Genomic DNA, 15,996 nt, shown 5'->3' on the forward strand with positions numbered 1-15,996 from the left:
TTACCAAACCAACTGCTTGCTGAACCTTCTAGATGTTTGCTTTCTAGCCAGTACTTTACTATTTCAGAATTTGATACTTTCTTTAGCTAGCATTGCTTGTTTTCTTACCAACCATCTTTTCTGGCATGCTTTAGCAATCTGACCATGCAGCTTGTGTCTTGCTGCATTTTTTCTGTTGCAAAGACCTACCCAAGGGACATCCCAAAGAACACTGAAAGGGGCAAAGAAAGGTGCTGCGGATGAATATATATAATAACAATTCATCTGGAGAATCATTAGGAGCAGATGCCCTTCTTCAGGCCTCCATGCCACTGTCCCAACAATGACAGAAGTTTTGTAAGGCACTGTGGGATGAGTTCAGTGGAAGAAGGGAGACTTATTTTTTATTGTCTTTCCCCTCTCGACTATCAATCTTTTCATGTTCCATTTCAACAGGCAGATTATATCATAAGGGAGCAGTTTTCATTTCCAACTTGGAACAGCATCGAGTGGCTACGTAACAGAGGGAGCAGATGATAAAACCATTGCAAATCACAAACCAGGTTTTGATTTGCATATAAATTAGGTTCTAAGGGAAGGCTTAATAGGATTGGATAGCTCAAAGGATGGCCAAGGATGTACAGAAAGAAACTCCCCCTGGGTGTAACTGTATTAACACTGATGAAGAGGCCCCAGAGATGACTCTTAGTCGTAAAATCTTTTCTTGCTAAATAGCTAGTTCAACTTTGGGCGGCTGAGAATAATAAAACAGCAGCAAAGAGAAGAAGTAACACAAAGCTGTTGGACAACGAACTAGAATAAAGTTACCTTTAGGAGGTAACTACAAGAATAGCTGCTGTCAGGTCCTGGTAGAGATACATTGCCCTTCCCTGAAAGTGGGCTGAAGAGAGGCCTGAAAACCTACTGGCTCCTGAGTTCTTCAGCTGACGCTGCTGGGGAAGGCAGTCTTACCACCGTGCACCTAGTGCTCGCTCTGGGGCGAACCTTGATCTCTGAGGATATCAACCAGCCCACTTCAGCACCAATACAACCACTCTAAAAGTGTCAAACAATTACATGAGGCAGTCAGGTTTTAACGATAAGAGCATCCAGCAAGCCTGCAAGAACAGAGAGGGGAGGGAAGAGAGGGGAGAGCAGTGTGTGACATGGCTGTGCACAGAAGGAAGAGGTGGCATCTGTTATGTGTGAATGCTTGGAGATTTCCAAGCCAAATGTCACCAACAGAGACACGTAATATAACCATAAGCACCCTCCATGAGGTGGAACAAGAGAGGCACCCAATGCATCATCTGTCCAGTAGCATCCTTACCACAGTGCCAGCCCCACCCAAGCTCTCTAAGAGCCTGTGCACCTCAAGCCAGCAGAAAATACACAGAGCAACGACCACCCCTCGAGATGATCTGGTTTTATATGCGATCATGATCTCTCAACCCTCAATGTACAGTCAAAGACCATTCTCACACTATGTGGCTACCCAGTGTCACTAGACATGATCAGAAGAGAGCTCTCCTCCTCTTCTGATGCTCAAAGTGATCCCCTGCATTGGCAGCAGCCTTACCTGACACATTTAAGATGGAGGGGGAGATGTCTGGAAGCCCCACTCTAGAGTCTCCCATCCACCAGACAATTGTCACTGGTTCAGGGGGACCAACAGCAGCACATGCCATATGAAATGGGGCATTAGGGGACACGGACACATCCTCAGGTTCCACAGTAAAGTAGGGCACACCTAGAAAAGCAACAGACAAGTGATAATAACTGAAGAGACTCCTTCTGTCTCTTGTTTATTTCCACTAATACCGGTGCCCAACACTGGACACCCATCTGCCCTGCCCCTATGCCTAATCCGACTCCCTCTAAGCCCTTCACAAGAACCAAGGGTCAGATATGCTGGATCACCTCAGGGCATGAATGTCTACATACTCCCACTAGAAGTTAGAGAGAAAAAGAGTGAAAATGCCTTTGAAAAACCTCTTTCACTGAGTCTCCTTCAAGACTCCCCTATGAAGTAGCTTTTAGTGGCAGTATTTGCTCAGTTTTTCAGCCGGAGAGACTGGAGTTTAAAGAGGCAACAGTCAGTAAGTTTAGCAGCAGCAGACACCACTTTCAAAAGCTACCTAATCCAGCTGCAGATATTTCTTGCCACACATTAAAAACTGAAGCTTGTGAATGTGTTGAACTAGCAGCTGTAACAAACCCATGAATGAGGAAAGAATCCTCCCGGTGAGAGACTGGGATCATTTACAACGCTCTCTCCACAGCTTAATTGACTGGAGCCACCTTCCAGCACACTCCGACACAATGAGAACCAGGCTGCCTTGGAGTTAGGGGTAATTTGTTTCAGAGCTGAAGGCTATCCATGGACACAGCTCTCTTGATAACTATCTGTTCCCCACTGTGGAAAGACTCCTGCTTATTACAACAGGCCTCAGATCAGGCCCATAGGGAGCAAAACACAGCTGCAACGCTAACTACCTCAGGTCATCTCTAAGCGGCAATAGCTGAGCGTAACTCAACACATCAAGAGATGTGGTTCCTCTCCTGGGCGATGCCAAAACTCCTGCGGTTTCAGTGCTCCAAACCAGTAACAGAAAATTCACCAGCCATCAGCACCAGCGCTGACCCTGCGCGACAGCCAGCACGTGCTTCTGGTGGCTGGTGGAGGAGCTGAAGGCCCAGAGAAACGCCGAGCTCCATCTTACGCTCAAAATGTCGGGTGTCAAGCGCAGCCGCTACCAACTGCGACTACACCAAAACAAGGTATTCTCAGCTGGAAGAAGCGTGTTCTGAAAACCACTGATCTGCTGCCTCACAGAAACAGGGGAACGACAACATTGTGGATTCACATGCTTAAATTACGCTGCCTGTCCCTGGCCAAAGATGACAGGCCCAAGCGGCTCCAGTTGGTGGGGCAGATGCTGAGCGCCTCCAGCAGCAGGCAATTAATGTAGGTGCCTAAATATGGATTTAGAAGCCTAACGCTTGACATTCCCCCCTACACTCCAGTTGAAAGTGGTGTCCTCAGTCTTTCACGGACCATCAGTTGCTGTTTGTGTCTTTTGGGCGGCAGTTTCTCTGTGCCTTCCTCGCCTCCTTGCCACTCCCTTTGGAGTGGCAAGTAAATGAACAAACTGAAACAGGTCTAAAAATAGGTCACTTCAGGAACGATGGTGCCTATCTGTGCAAAGGTTAATGCTCAATACAGGTATATCCACCATCATGACTTACTGCTGGGTTTTGCTTACATGTTTGGTTTTTTTTTATTGCAGTCATACATAAACAATAAAAGTGAATAAACTTTCTAGATACCAGCTGTGACACCTCCACCTGCTTTGCTCTCCTTCTCCAAGGAAGATTAGAAGGGAAAATACCACTGTTTCTTCTACCTGTTAGCAGGACTCCTGCCTCCTGTCCCTTTGCCACAGCACCCAAGGTAACCTTTTGGGAGAATCCTGCCCAGCTCGGCAGGTTTTCTCACTTTGGGATCAGCCAGCCAGATCTGACAAGACCACAATTAAAAACTCTCATATTTTAGGGAGTGCAGCTGACTCATCCAGCTCAGGAACTTGCACTGCCTCCGTATGTATGTTACCTGGATACCTCAGTGCCTGTGACACATTTAGCCTCCCAGTTCCTGGTACAAGAGGTGAGTGCTGGCACCCCCCTTTCATGGATGCACCACGGAGGCACTGAGCAGCCAACAGGCAGGGAATCACTGGCAAAGCAAGGAAATGAGCCTGTCTACTCCCTGTTCCAAGCCAGCACCCAACCTACAGGGCCAATTTTTTTTCTACAGCTCAGTTTTTAGACAGTGTTAATGCAGGGGGATGTGTCCACACAGGTGTGGCTGGGGCTCTGGCTGTAGACAAAACAGGGGCTAATAGCCCTGGGAACAGCCACATGGTCAGAGGTGTAATTTCAGAGAGAAAGTTCTGTAAGAAACATAATCCATATTTTTAAGACGGTCACACTCCACAGTGTGCCTCTTAGATTACCTCCCTGGGCACTGAATGCTATCATGTTCTTGGTAAGGCCAGAGTCTAGTTTCTAAACCAGAAAACAGTTTCAAAATAATTTTGTTTTTGTAAATTCTGAGGAGTGTTTCGTAAGATCAGACTTTTTAGCTGTATTACAAAGACAGTTCAAATACTATCGCTGCAAATTCTGCCTGATACAGACTACCTAAGTGGATCTCAAGGCAGATATTAGCACAGAAATCCATTCTAGCTCACTTTAAGTTACATCACCAGTAGTCCACAGTTGTTTTGTGTGGTACACTGAAGGGTGTCAGCACCTACAGAAGGCTGCAAACGATCAGAGTAAAGATGCCCTCTCAGTCAAAGGGGACAACAGCTGTTATCAGTACAGCAACCAGTTGTAGACAAGACAAAGCCGGTATGCCCAGGGAAGAAATACGTACAGAGATAACAGTGGGACTGATAGGCTTTTGCATTCCCTGGTGTTTTCTTATGCTAATAGCTGACACATTTTTAAAAATCCACACCTTATCACTACCGGTTATTTTAAAATTTTTTCTACTGTCCTGGTTTCATCCGGGATAGAGTTAATTTTCTTCTTAGTAGCTAGTACAGTGTGTTTTGGATTTAGTGTGAGAATAATGTTGATAACACACTGATGTTTTAGTTGTTGCTAAGTAGCACTTATCCTAAGTTAAGGATTTTTCGGTTTCCCAGGCTCTGCCAGCATGCAGGTGCACAAGAAGCTGGGAGGAAGCATGGCCAGGACAGCTGACCTGAACTAGCCAAAGGGATATAAGGGATATTCCATACCATAGAACATCATGCTCAGCATATAAACTGGGGGGAATTGGCCAGGAGGTGCAGATCGCTGCTCAGGCATTGGTCAGCACATGGTGAGCAACTGCATTGTGGATCACTTGTCTTTTCTTGGGGGTTTTGGGGGTGGGTGTTTTTGTTTGGTTGGGTTTTTTTATTATGTTCCTTTTCATTACAGTTATTATTGTATTTTATTATTATTGTTGTTAGTATTACATTTTATTTTACTTTAGATATTAAATCATTCTTATATCAACCTACAAGTTTTACCCCCCCCCCCCCCCCCCCCCCCCAGTTCTCCTCCCCGTCCCACTGGGAGGGTAGGGGGTGAGTGAGCAGCCTAGTTTCTGGCTGGGCTTAAACCATGACATCCACTGACTCCCGTTTCACATGATTACATGCTCAGTTCAATAACTAGCTTCTGCTTTTCTCATAAAGGCGATTAGTTGCATTTTTTTAGCTTATGTTTCCACTGTAAGCTTTGGCCTTCATCCTCAACACTCCCCCTTACCCTGCTGCAGTTGTTTTTTGTGACTTTGATATTTTTTGCCTGTGCTATCCAGAAGGGCTCCTTTGTTTTTCAGAAGGCTTAGCACACTGAGCTACCCAATCACTCCTAACAGACCCACTATGCAAATACAGCCACCTCTGGAGCAGGCCATGGTAATTGGTATAGAAATGGAAACTGCACAATAGAGAGCGTTTTAAGCTGTAAACAATGTTCTCCAGTTGAAACTGCACCTGAAAATTTAGGTGGATGAAAGCCTGGGATTTACAGAAGGCAGCAGGGTAAGTGTTCCTCTTCCTATGAGAACTGCTATGAATGTTTCCACGGCTCTGAGCGAGTGAGACCTTTGCTGCAAAACACCCAGACCACACCACCTCCCACAGCACCCTCCCTGCTCCCCCTCTTTAAGACTGTTGATTCAGCTCTGGCCCAAAGTGTTACCAATTACATCCAAAAAGCCACTTTTTGCTGCAAATGCACTGTTCCTGTCAACTTCCTCACCAAATATTAAGCCATCCTATGAATACTAGCTTCTGAGGATCTAACATAATCATGGCTCAAGGGAAATGAAACTAGCAACAGTAAGAAGCCACCAATCCACGCTGCCTTGGGCAACTTTTGGGCAACCATGTAGAAGTTACTCTTCATCAGACAAGACTGGACAAAGCAGTGCCACATGGAAGAGTCACAGCAATGAAGCGCTGATGTACAGCGCTTCTCCCGAAACTCAGAATTGGGCTAAAACTGTACCTTGCCCTCAAAGACCTGTTTGGCTGATACACAGAATGAGGCTGTGTGACCCTGCTTTGAGAAGTGGGTTGGACCAGATGATCCCCCATGGATCCCTTTCAACCTGAACTATCCCATCATTCTACAAATTATTTGGAGATGAAAGCAACAACAGATTGATGGGCTGGAAAGAAATCTGTGTGCATGAAAGGATCTTGTTTCCTAACGTGCCAAAATAAAACCAGAAGGTAATGCACTGACGGCTCCTCTCCTTGAAGCTACTCTCCTATTTCTTACTCCTGCTCTGTAGTGATCTCACTACAGTTAGCAGCAATGGTTCAGAGCCAAGAAGCCCATCACTGGAGCAATCTGCTCTCACCACTTCCACCTAGAGCATATTGGTGGGTCAGCCCTGAAAGGAAACCAGCACTACTACTCCTCCTTACCTTCCACTATGAGCCACACTTGCTGTGATTCTTCCTTCTTCCCCCCGTTCTCAACCTGGCACCAGTACTTCCCAGAATCTGTCCGCTCGACGGATTTCAAGCTGAAAAAAGTCAAAAGCCATATCGATATTTTACGTGGATAAAGCATGTTTTTGCCCCAAAGGACCCTCCAGTGTTTGGCAAACCAGATGCACGGACAACATCCACTGAGACGCAGCCAGCTCTGGGGAGGAGGGTAACAGCCAGCCAGCACAAAGCGCGTGGCAAAACAGCAGAGACGGGGGGCTCCTCTCTAAAGTGGGTGGAGGGAATCCTCAGCAGAGCAGACAGCCTTCCTCTGAAACATCCTCATAGAAAGCCCATCATTTGTGTCCTCTGAGGATAGGAAGGGGTTGGTCATCTCGATCCTGAATCGTGGTTCTAGCTAGCCTTCAAGAGCGACAGCTTGGCCTACAATGTCTGAGCTATCAGGAAACTCCAAATCACAAGCCTCCAACAAGCCTGACTGTTTTGTCTCAGTTAGGTGACAGGACTGCTGACAGCCTCATATATACAGGAGCAGATGGGTCAGAAAAGGGTCCCCCCTCGCCTCAACGGCACTCAGTGTTATTCTTATCCCAAGAGCACCTCACACTGCAAAACTCCTTGGGCCTCTCGATTTGGGATTTCAGGGGGTTATGCTGGCCTACTCCAGCACAGGACCTCACCCTACGAACTCTTCTGGGTCCTCCCTTGCTCAGCAACAGCTCCCCTTCTGAGAAGATGCATCCAAGCAAGGGAAGGCAGCCACAGGGACTGAGCAGCATTTGAGTCGTAGGCCTCCGGTTCAGGGGAGAAATTCTGCTCCTTGCTCCACTGCTGGAAGTCTGGGGTATCCTCACTTGCCGTTAGCAACACGAGGCTAGCACGGTGAGTAAGGGCAGAATTTGGTCCCAAAGCAACAAGGTCTCAGCTACCAAAGGCACCAGTGTGACTCTGAGCGCCTGTCAATGTACAAATGCTGGTTGCCCCCCGTGGGATGTGCAGCCATGCGTCTGCTGCCATGCAGGGATCCTCAGCAGATCTGATGCCCGCAGTCCGCCTTGGGGAAGGGGAAGAACGTCTCGGGAAGGAAGACAGAAAAGGGAGAGTGTTTGCTGAAATGCACAAAATGGACCCACTACAGCCTGATTTTCAGAGCTGTACCTTCAAATGGCATCAGCTGTCCTGCCCATCCAGCCGCATGTTCTGAAACACAGCGATCGCAGCAGAGAGTCACACAGTGGGTGGTAGAAATGATCACTTTAGGAGAAGAAAGGAAAAAGGAGAAAAAGATACGGACACATCTAGATTTAGCACCCTAACTTAGCCCTGGTGCTGCAGAAAGACCTCAGTGGAGGAAAGCAAGAGGTGAGAAAGGAGATCAGACTGAGAGATTGTGAGGGGCAAAGAGAGTTAACTGGTGGAACTGGGGTAAGTAAACGGCATAGTTTCAAGACAAACTGTTTCCATAACATAATGTTATGAAATAGTTTTACTGGGCACAGATTTTTTTCCTATCAAAATGTTTCTTACAGGCAAGCTTTAGCACAGGGACTTTTAGTTGCTGGAATCGGAGACTCCGTGCAATGTCAATCCAAGAAACCTAACAGGAGATGAAGCTGGAGCTCAGGGAAGAGTGATTCTCAGTCAGTCAACAGTTTTGAGTCCCCACAGTGATGGCATGTTTGCTTGTTCAAGCTCTCTTTATGCATAAAAAAAAAAGCCAGAGCAGAACCTTGGGTCTTGTTTAACTCAGTACTTCCAGAACTAGCTGACATCCCTCTTCTGCTGAAATAAAGGCACAGAGAGCTGCTTTGCCGAAGAGAGTTTTTGCGCCTCTGAGCGGGGCAGGATGGATACCACGTAGTGTAAATGTATTAGGAAAGTCTCTGCAAAATGACTCAGGGATGGTTCAGGTGACAAACACTCCTCCCCAAAGAAAGGAAGAGGATGTAGTCCTGGGAGTCTCATTTCAATTAACAATCCTCACCCTTTAGGCAGACTGACAGCTCAAGAGAGACAGTAAGAGAACGGAATGAGTATGAGAGAGAAAAGCTATTTATATAAGTCAGACCTTAGTCTTCCTAAGTGTTCCTGCGCGGCAGAACAAGATGAACAAACAAGGTGAGAACATCCTTTCACCTTGAAGTCACGTCTCAAGCATCACAAGCATTAGCAAAGCACCTGTCACCACAGTAGTCAGGAAACTAATATGGTTCTACTGCATAAAACCTCAGCCCTCAGTGGCATCAATTCTGCTCTCAGTTATGCCCTTGCCACAGACTGAACTGCAGACCTAAGGACCCTGCCCGCCAAGGGCACTGCAGTTGCATAGATATAGCTGACAGCAGAAAACTGTGCAATAGTTTCCGCGATATTCTTCCTTCTCTGCATCTGTTGTACCTGAGGAAGCCGATCCAGTGTTCTTCATCTACTGGAATGTACACCTGGTCTACGCTTTGCACCACTGCTCCGTCCTTGATCCACAACATCTCGGGATCTTCCATTCCCTCGAGGCTGCAATTTAGTTTCACGGGTTGACCCTGGGACACCTTTAATTTGATTGGAGATCCTGTAAATTTCATACCTAAAAAAAAAATACTACTCCGCCCCACCCCCAGAAGAAGGGGGGTTGGAGTACAGCAAATTACTCTAGGTTGGCGGTCTGGCATTACACACCCTACCAGCACACACTGCAGAGGGGTCTGTTAGTCTCAGCACTACTCTACTACGTCTGCTAAGCAATAGTCAAAGGCAAGCACTGAAGGCACAACTGCTGGAGAAAAGTGGTGGCTTAGTGTGTACGTGGGGCTTTTTTCAACTCATGTAACAGCAGGGTGAGCTTCTGCAGAGCAGTGCCCAGGCAGAGCCAGACAGAAACGCTGGGAGCTTTGCCGTGTCAGTGATCGAGCAGCGCTAAGTGTGTTCACTCAACACAGTACCACACCTCCCTCTTTTCCCCAGGCTTGAATTTCAGCTACGGTGTTCCTGTGCTGCTCAGAAATCATCATGCTTGCTCCATTGTATGCATTTGTAAAGAGCTGGGATATAAGAAAGAATCAATTATGTCTCGTTATTCAGCATACACTCTTCCTCTGCATTACAGAAAGCTTCTCTGCAATTTGCAAACCCATGAAAGCAAAGCCTATTCCACAGCATACCTCACCGAGAAGCAGAACTGTTTACAGAACAGATATTTCTGTTGTGTGATGTGGGTGTGTGCTCAAACGAGCCTCCGTGACCCTTCAGTCCAGCTAAAGGACCACGCTGTGCCCAGAGCTATATAGTTGCGACCCCAAAGCAGCAGGACCAGAGTCAGTGGAACTGCTCAGGTTTACATTGACACAGAAGTGATCAGAATTTGGCCCCGAGCACTGTTACATGTGTGGGTGGATGGGGAGTGTTTCCCTCAAGCAGAAGCGAATACATGGAATGTGTTACCATGAGAAAACACGGAAGCCAACTATAGAAGCGCATTTAAGAAAGAAAGGCATATAAAGGAGGAACCAGAGCATCAAAGGAGACCGTGGGAAAGCAGGAAGGTGGAAAACAAATGTGAAGCTAGTTTTGTTAGGGAGAGTGGCCGTTTCCTATGCAGTGGCACAGGACTGACAGACCAGAACAGGTCTAGCCTTGCTCAATATTATGCCCTAGCAGTGGCCTCCACAACCTTCAGAGAAAAATTACTCCAGCACTCTTGCCCGGCCACGTACCACAGCACATTACAACTTCACCCAGTTCACTGGCTGGTCAGCTTCTCACAGGATGCCTCGCTAGCCTACAGAGCCAGACAGAAAAACGCCAGTTGTGAAATCCAGAGCGCTGCTAAGCAAGCAGCCCTGTTGCTCTTGAACTCTGTTACAGCCTTCCAGTGATCAAATACAGATATTTCTTATGTGCCACCTCCCTTCTTGCCTCATGTGCCACCCTCCCACAGCCAGGAGGGCACCACCTCACAGGGCAGAGCAGCAGCAGAGGGACTCGCAGCGTGGTTCTAACAGCTGGAAGAAGGGGGAGCCAGGACTGTGGGACCAGCCGGCGCCCTGCCACTGGCAGCCGGTACCCGGCAGAGCACCGGTGGTCCGGGAGCAATCCCAGAACACAGGCAGAAGGACTTTATTCCTTTCCTTAATGAGAACCCCCAGCTTGTTAACAGCTGGTTTCCCACACCTTTCTATATGCTGTTATTAATTCAGCAAATTCACAGAGGGCACTGGAAAATTGGTAGGATGATAATTTTAGTTTAGTTGCTACAGCTTGTTTGCTGGGCTAAGGAGTTAATCACCTTGGGTGAGGATGATCTAACCTCACATTACTTAACTCACCTGTAACACAAATGACATGTCCCAGTGCATGCCAGAAAGCATCCTCCCTTTCACCACTCACAATACCGGAATAAAATATGAAAGCTTTATAGCAGCTCTCTCCATGTTACAGAAAACTGATGCAGCCAGGCTGCTGAACGCACGCACAAATTGACAGATACTTTCATTACAGGTGCCTTCGTGGAAGAGCAAACTACTCAGCTTTCCTCAGACTGCCCTGCTGAAAGAGTTAGCCACAAATTAAACAAAGAAGTGTTGTTAGAGAGCCTTTATGGTTTTCAGCTCCCATACAAATTAATGATGTAGGATATTAACATACAGTACAAGCGTTCAGCCTGAGTTGTAATTCTCCACATCGCCCAAGTATAATCCCTCCGTCAAGATCAACTGAGATGACGACATACAGATTGGGGATTTTTAATAAATTCACAGGTTTTTGACAAAGATCCAGTTTTAGCCGCAGCATCTCTTCCTGCAGGTATCAGGAAGAAGCACATAGGAGGCCAACATGGATTTTAATTTCCACTTGTTCCTCCTTCTACTCTCCCACTCACGATTTCTTATCTGGTAACATTCTTGCCAGCGCAAGAAATAATCTCATCCAAATAGGTTCCTCCAAGCCTACCTGTAAGAGCTGCAGCAGTTGAAATGTATAGCTAGGAAATAAAATTGCATTAAATTTCTTATCAAGCAGTCATCTGACAGAATTGACAGCAAACGAACATACTAGTTGCCAAAATACATGACATATCTGCTTGCTTGTTTTTTAAACTTCCCACCTCTGAATATTTTGATTCCTAGGAACAGAATTATGGTTTTTGTGGAGTTATTTTGGGAGTGGAGATGTCTACTCATGCACGCAAGGGGAAAGGCTTTTCGCCGCTCAGGCTGCTTAGGTTCCCTGCTCTAGCGATGCAACCTGTACCACAGCCTCTCCAGCTCAGTGTCACCGCACGCACGCTGCTCCACAGGCAGCGCGGAGCCCAAACTCCGGGTGAAGTCGGCAGGAGGTTCGCCCGGGTGCAGAGAGGCTCTCCCACGCTGCCCTTCCCTGCCCACCCGGGGGTGAAACTTCGGAAAAGGAGTTCAGGAGGGGAAAAAAAAAACACAAAAAAACCCAACACAACAAAAAAAACCCAACAAAAGCCCCTCAGGAATGCGTTAGCGCCCGGCTTTCCTCGGCGACGATCCGCGCTAGGCAAATACCAGAGCAATGCCTCCGCAAACAACGGGGAGTATTATCTGGGTTTGCGACTTACAACTCCGGACTTGCAGGCAGGCGGGCGAAGCTGGCAGCACCCCGCACAGCCCGGGCTCCCCGCCGGCCACCGCCGCCTCCCGAGACCCACGTCGCTGGCCCCACAGACGCGGCGGAGCCCCCCGCGCCCGGCCGTGAGCGGGGACACACACACACACAAAGCGGGCCGGCCCCGACCCCCACCTGTGGCTGCCCGAGCCCCTGCGGCCGCCCCACCGGGCGGACCCCGCGCCACGCCGCCTCTGCCCGCCGACCGGTGCCCGTGCAGCCAAGCCGCTGTCGCCCTCAGCGGGCTGCCGACACCTGTAGAGCCGGCGCGGCGCGGGGCGGGGGACACCCGGCCGGCGGCGGGGAGCGGGCCCGGCGCCGCAGCCACCGCCGAGGCAGCCCCCCCTCCGGCCACAGCCCGTCGGCGGGAGCCGTGCCCCCGCAGCCCCTCTCGCCGCGCCCAGGGCGCTCGGGGGGACGCTGCCCCGCCGCCCCCGGCCCTCAGCCGCGGCGACCGGCAGCGGCCACCCCTCCCAGCCCCGCCGCCGCCGCCCGGGCCGTCAGCCCCTCTCACCTGCCACGGCGGCGACGTCCCGGAGCGCCGCAGCCCACAGTCCCAGCAAGAGGAGCCGCGGGATCGCCATGCTCCGCTTCAGCTCCATCGCTCCCGCACCACCATCCTCCCCCCAGCTGCCGGCGCCGCGGGGGGGGGGGCTCCCACCGCCCAGCGCAGGCGGCGACAGCGGTGTAAAAGCGGCCCGGCGTCGCCGATCGCCACCGGACTCCCCCCGGGAGGCTGCGGGGACGCTCAAACTTCTGGCTGCGGCCCCGCCGGGGCGGAGCGGGTCGGTCGGCTCGGGTCCGGTCGCCGCCGCCGGGCGGTCTCCCCCTGCCGGCGCGCAGCCGCCGCGGCGCCGCTCGGCGGCTCCGTCCGTCCGTCCGTCCGTCCCTCCTCAAGCCGCCGCCTTCTCCTCCAGGAAATGGCGCTCTCGGGCGGTCACCGCCGCGCTGTGCTCCCCCTCTGACATCACGCTCATGAATATGCATGAGCCGGGCGCCCGCCGCCCCCGAAGCGGCGAATCACCGCGCGTCCGCCGCCCCCGCTCCGCCGCCCCGGGACGGGACCGGGAGGGCGGGACGGGGCGGGGGTCGGGTCTGGAGGCGGTGTGTGTCGTCGTCCCCCCGTCCCTTCCCCGGGGGGGGCTGCTCCACCGGGCGGCCTGGTTTGCCAGAGCTCCGGGAGCGGGTGACCCACATCCGCGGGAGCTGCCGGGGCACCGGGCAGGGTGGGGGGGGAAACCGGGTCGCTTATTCCCCTGCCTCCATATGGAAGCAGGAGGCCAGCCTGGCCCCCTCGCAAGCCCCCGTGCACCCTCCTGCTCCCCAGGGAAGGAGGGCTTGGGGCCGCCACCGGTGCTCGGCCCCCGCAAACCAAGGCTCAGCCGGGATGGGTGGCAGCACCTTTCCTCATGTGCACAGCACCCCCAGCCCCATTTTCGGTGGCTGGGCCTCTCCGGCTCCCTGCCTCCGCCACGCTTCCCTCACCGGCCGGACTCCGGCTAGTGGGGCTACTGGCCACCCTGTCCGTCCCGGTGCCTCCTACGTGGAGGAGGACCGGCAACGTGAGGAGATCCACCCGTGCCCTACAAGCAGGATCGGCTCGGCCTTGCCCTCTTTTCCGCTACTCGAAAAGTAGGGAGAGAGCTGAGGAAGGAGATCCCTGCTGCCACAGAGTTACTAGCACGGTGTAGAAAAAGTCACCGGCAAACAATTTGAAAAAAACCTGGCGCTGCCTTCTCGTAGGAGTTACGGTGAGAATCTGGGTTGAAAGGCTCCATAAGGAGCAATGTCGTTACAACACGATGCAGCTTTCAGCTCTGCCACAGCCATTGGTGTGCAACGCTTACCCAGCGGCTCCTGCAAGACTCCGGAAACCTGGCTTAACGGAGGAGCGCAGGGAAACTGCGTTATCCCCATCAGGGGGATGGAGAAACTGAGGCACGACGAGCTCACATAATTCCGTCCCAAACTCTGATCTTCCCCCGCCCCCAGCCATTTGCATTTCTGGTAGGAATTCCCAGGGGACTGGAGCAACGCCAAGAAGATTTCATAACTGGAATGGAAATGTCACTCCCTCCCCAGCGCCTCTCGCTGCAATGAGGTGGCCGGGAGGAGACACTGACAAGCCATCCACCCGAGAGCTTGCAGGAAGCCTGGGTGCTCTCAGGGACGGGAAATCGTGACATGCCTCTTGCCAGGATCACGACGGCTCTTGCTCGGGCTGAGAGGTTCTGCGCCAGTGTTTGCTAAAAGCTTCACACGCACTTGCTGTCGCTGCTCGCTCTCCCCCATGTATCCATATATATACACCCATCTATCCGGGTGTGCCGCGTGTTTCTGCACTTATTCATGGTGATAGCGCCTTCCAGAAAGTAGCTACTTTTGCAGCTTTTAGTTGTTTCCATGAGAAAAACTAACGGCCATTAGAATAACGCTGCATTTCCACGGCGTTTTCCTTCTAAGAGTTTCTTCCAGCCTTACAATCACAGAGGCTTACAGCACTACGCTGGCCCTGTGGGCTCAGGAAAGCTCCGGTGTAGAAGCAGGAGAGAGCAGGCACAGGCGAGCGTTGGGACTTGGCCAAGCCTGTCCGGGGAGGCAGCAGCCAAGAGAGGCCTGACTCCACACCGTGTGCCTGGAGCACGCCTCTACCTTGACGGGCATGTTGTGCTTCGCCCAAATGTCATATGTGATGCTCTCAAAGGCTCAGGGGAGGAAAAAGGGAAGGGAGCTTTTATCTGCAAAGAGGAGTACCTGATAGAAAGTTGCTGTGGCAAGGCACAGGCCAGACTCTGGGCTGGTGTGAGAGAGCAAAGCTTTGCTGGAGGCAGTAGACCAAAGGGAGTTTTGCCCGGCAGGGGATCTGGCTTCGGCTCTTCTGAGAAGGGCTTTGTGTCAACAGTGATAGGCAGGAAGAGCCACATGAAAATTGGACTGAAATCCTGCACGCGCTGCCAGTTGGAGTGCAAACTGCTGTGGGAAAACTTACGGAGGAGTGCAATATTACCGTGCAGAAATCAAAGGAACTGGTGAATCTGAAATGCTTTTAGGAACTGAAGACAAACTCTCTCGGCCTCTTACGCCACTGAATGAAGCAACGTGGCTTTGTTCTACAGGCCATAACACCAGCGGCAGTGCGCACTGCTCGCGCGCAGCAGTGACTTATAAATGTCTGTGCACACAGCACAGTGGCTTATAAATAAGCCAGTGCCTTCCTGGCTTACGTCCTTTCCTTACTTCTTCTGTTGTGATAGTGTGTTGTCACATCTCGCTGGACTTGCTGGGTGGTGTAGGCATGTTCTAGAAAATGCCTGAAGAGCTGCACAGTAATCAAGAAGTGAATTCCCAGTGCTGGGAGGGAAAAAGGAAGAAAGGAAGAGTGGGAGTGAGGGAAGAGAGAGAAAAGGCAGGAGGGAGAGAAGTATTTGCTGAGTGATTTCTCCTTCCTCTGCTGTTCAGCCTCTTCTAATTATTGAGACCCAACAGGACAAGGATGGGTTATCCCAGTGAGAAAGCACCCCAAACCACCCATTTCCACAGGAGAAGCCATAGCCCTAAAGGTTCAGCAAAAGCCGCTGGTGCATGCCATTACTCCATCCTCGAAGCAGTCAGTCTGCAACTGGATGCAAAATCCCTGTGTTTTGTACAAGGTGTTTTCCCTAGAGCTCCCTGGTTTGCACTCGGATTCGAGAACCTATCTGCTCCACCGTCTGACTTGGGATTTGAAGAGCAGCGTTATCCCCTCCATTGCCAGGGGACAGATCCCTCATCCTGCATCGGGAAGCTGTGGCAACGGCAAGAGCGACGACGAAGTGGCGTTCTGGGGTTGCAGGAGTAGCTGGTTCTGCTCTCTGGTGTAGGAGAC

General features: G+C 50.9%; 1 protein-coding gene across 8 annotated transcripts in view; it reads right to left on the reverse strand.

Moving 5' to 3' along the window:
- The window catches only part of TYRO3 (TYRO3 protein tyrosine kinase), a 44,087-nt gene extending 31,037 nt beyond the window's left edge, over window positions 1-13,050 (reverse strand). For 2 of the 8 annotated variants that reach the window (XM_069784425.1, XM_069784422.1), the window contains exons 1-4: window positions 12,646-13,050; window positions 8,904-9,087; window positions 6,480-6,580; window positions 1,559-1,729 (exon numbers count right to left, since the gene is read on the reverse strand). In XM_069784425.1, coding sequence (XP_069640526.1) covers window positions 1,559-1,729; window positions 6,480-6,580; window positions 8,904-9,087; window positions 12,646-12,733 — 544 coding nt within the window. In that variant the 5' untranslated portion in view covers window positions 12,734-13,050. The other 6 variants (XM_069784424.1, XM_069784426.1, XM_069784423.1 and 3 more) reach the window with 6 other exon arrangements.
- Window positions 13,051-15,996: the final 2,946 nt, after the last annotated feature.

The sequence above is a fragment of the Haliaeetus albicilla genome, chromosome 5, assembly GCF_947461875.1.
Source record: "Haliaeetus albicilla chromosome 5, bHalAlb1.1, whole genome shotgun sequence".
Lineage (NCBI taxonomy): Eukaryota > Metazoa > Chordata > Aves > Accipitriformes > Accipitridae > Haliaeetus > Haliaeetus albicilla.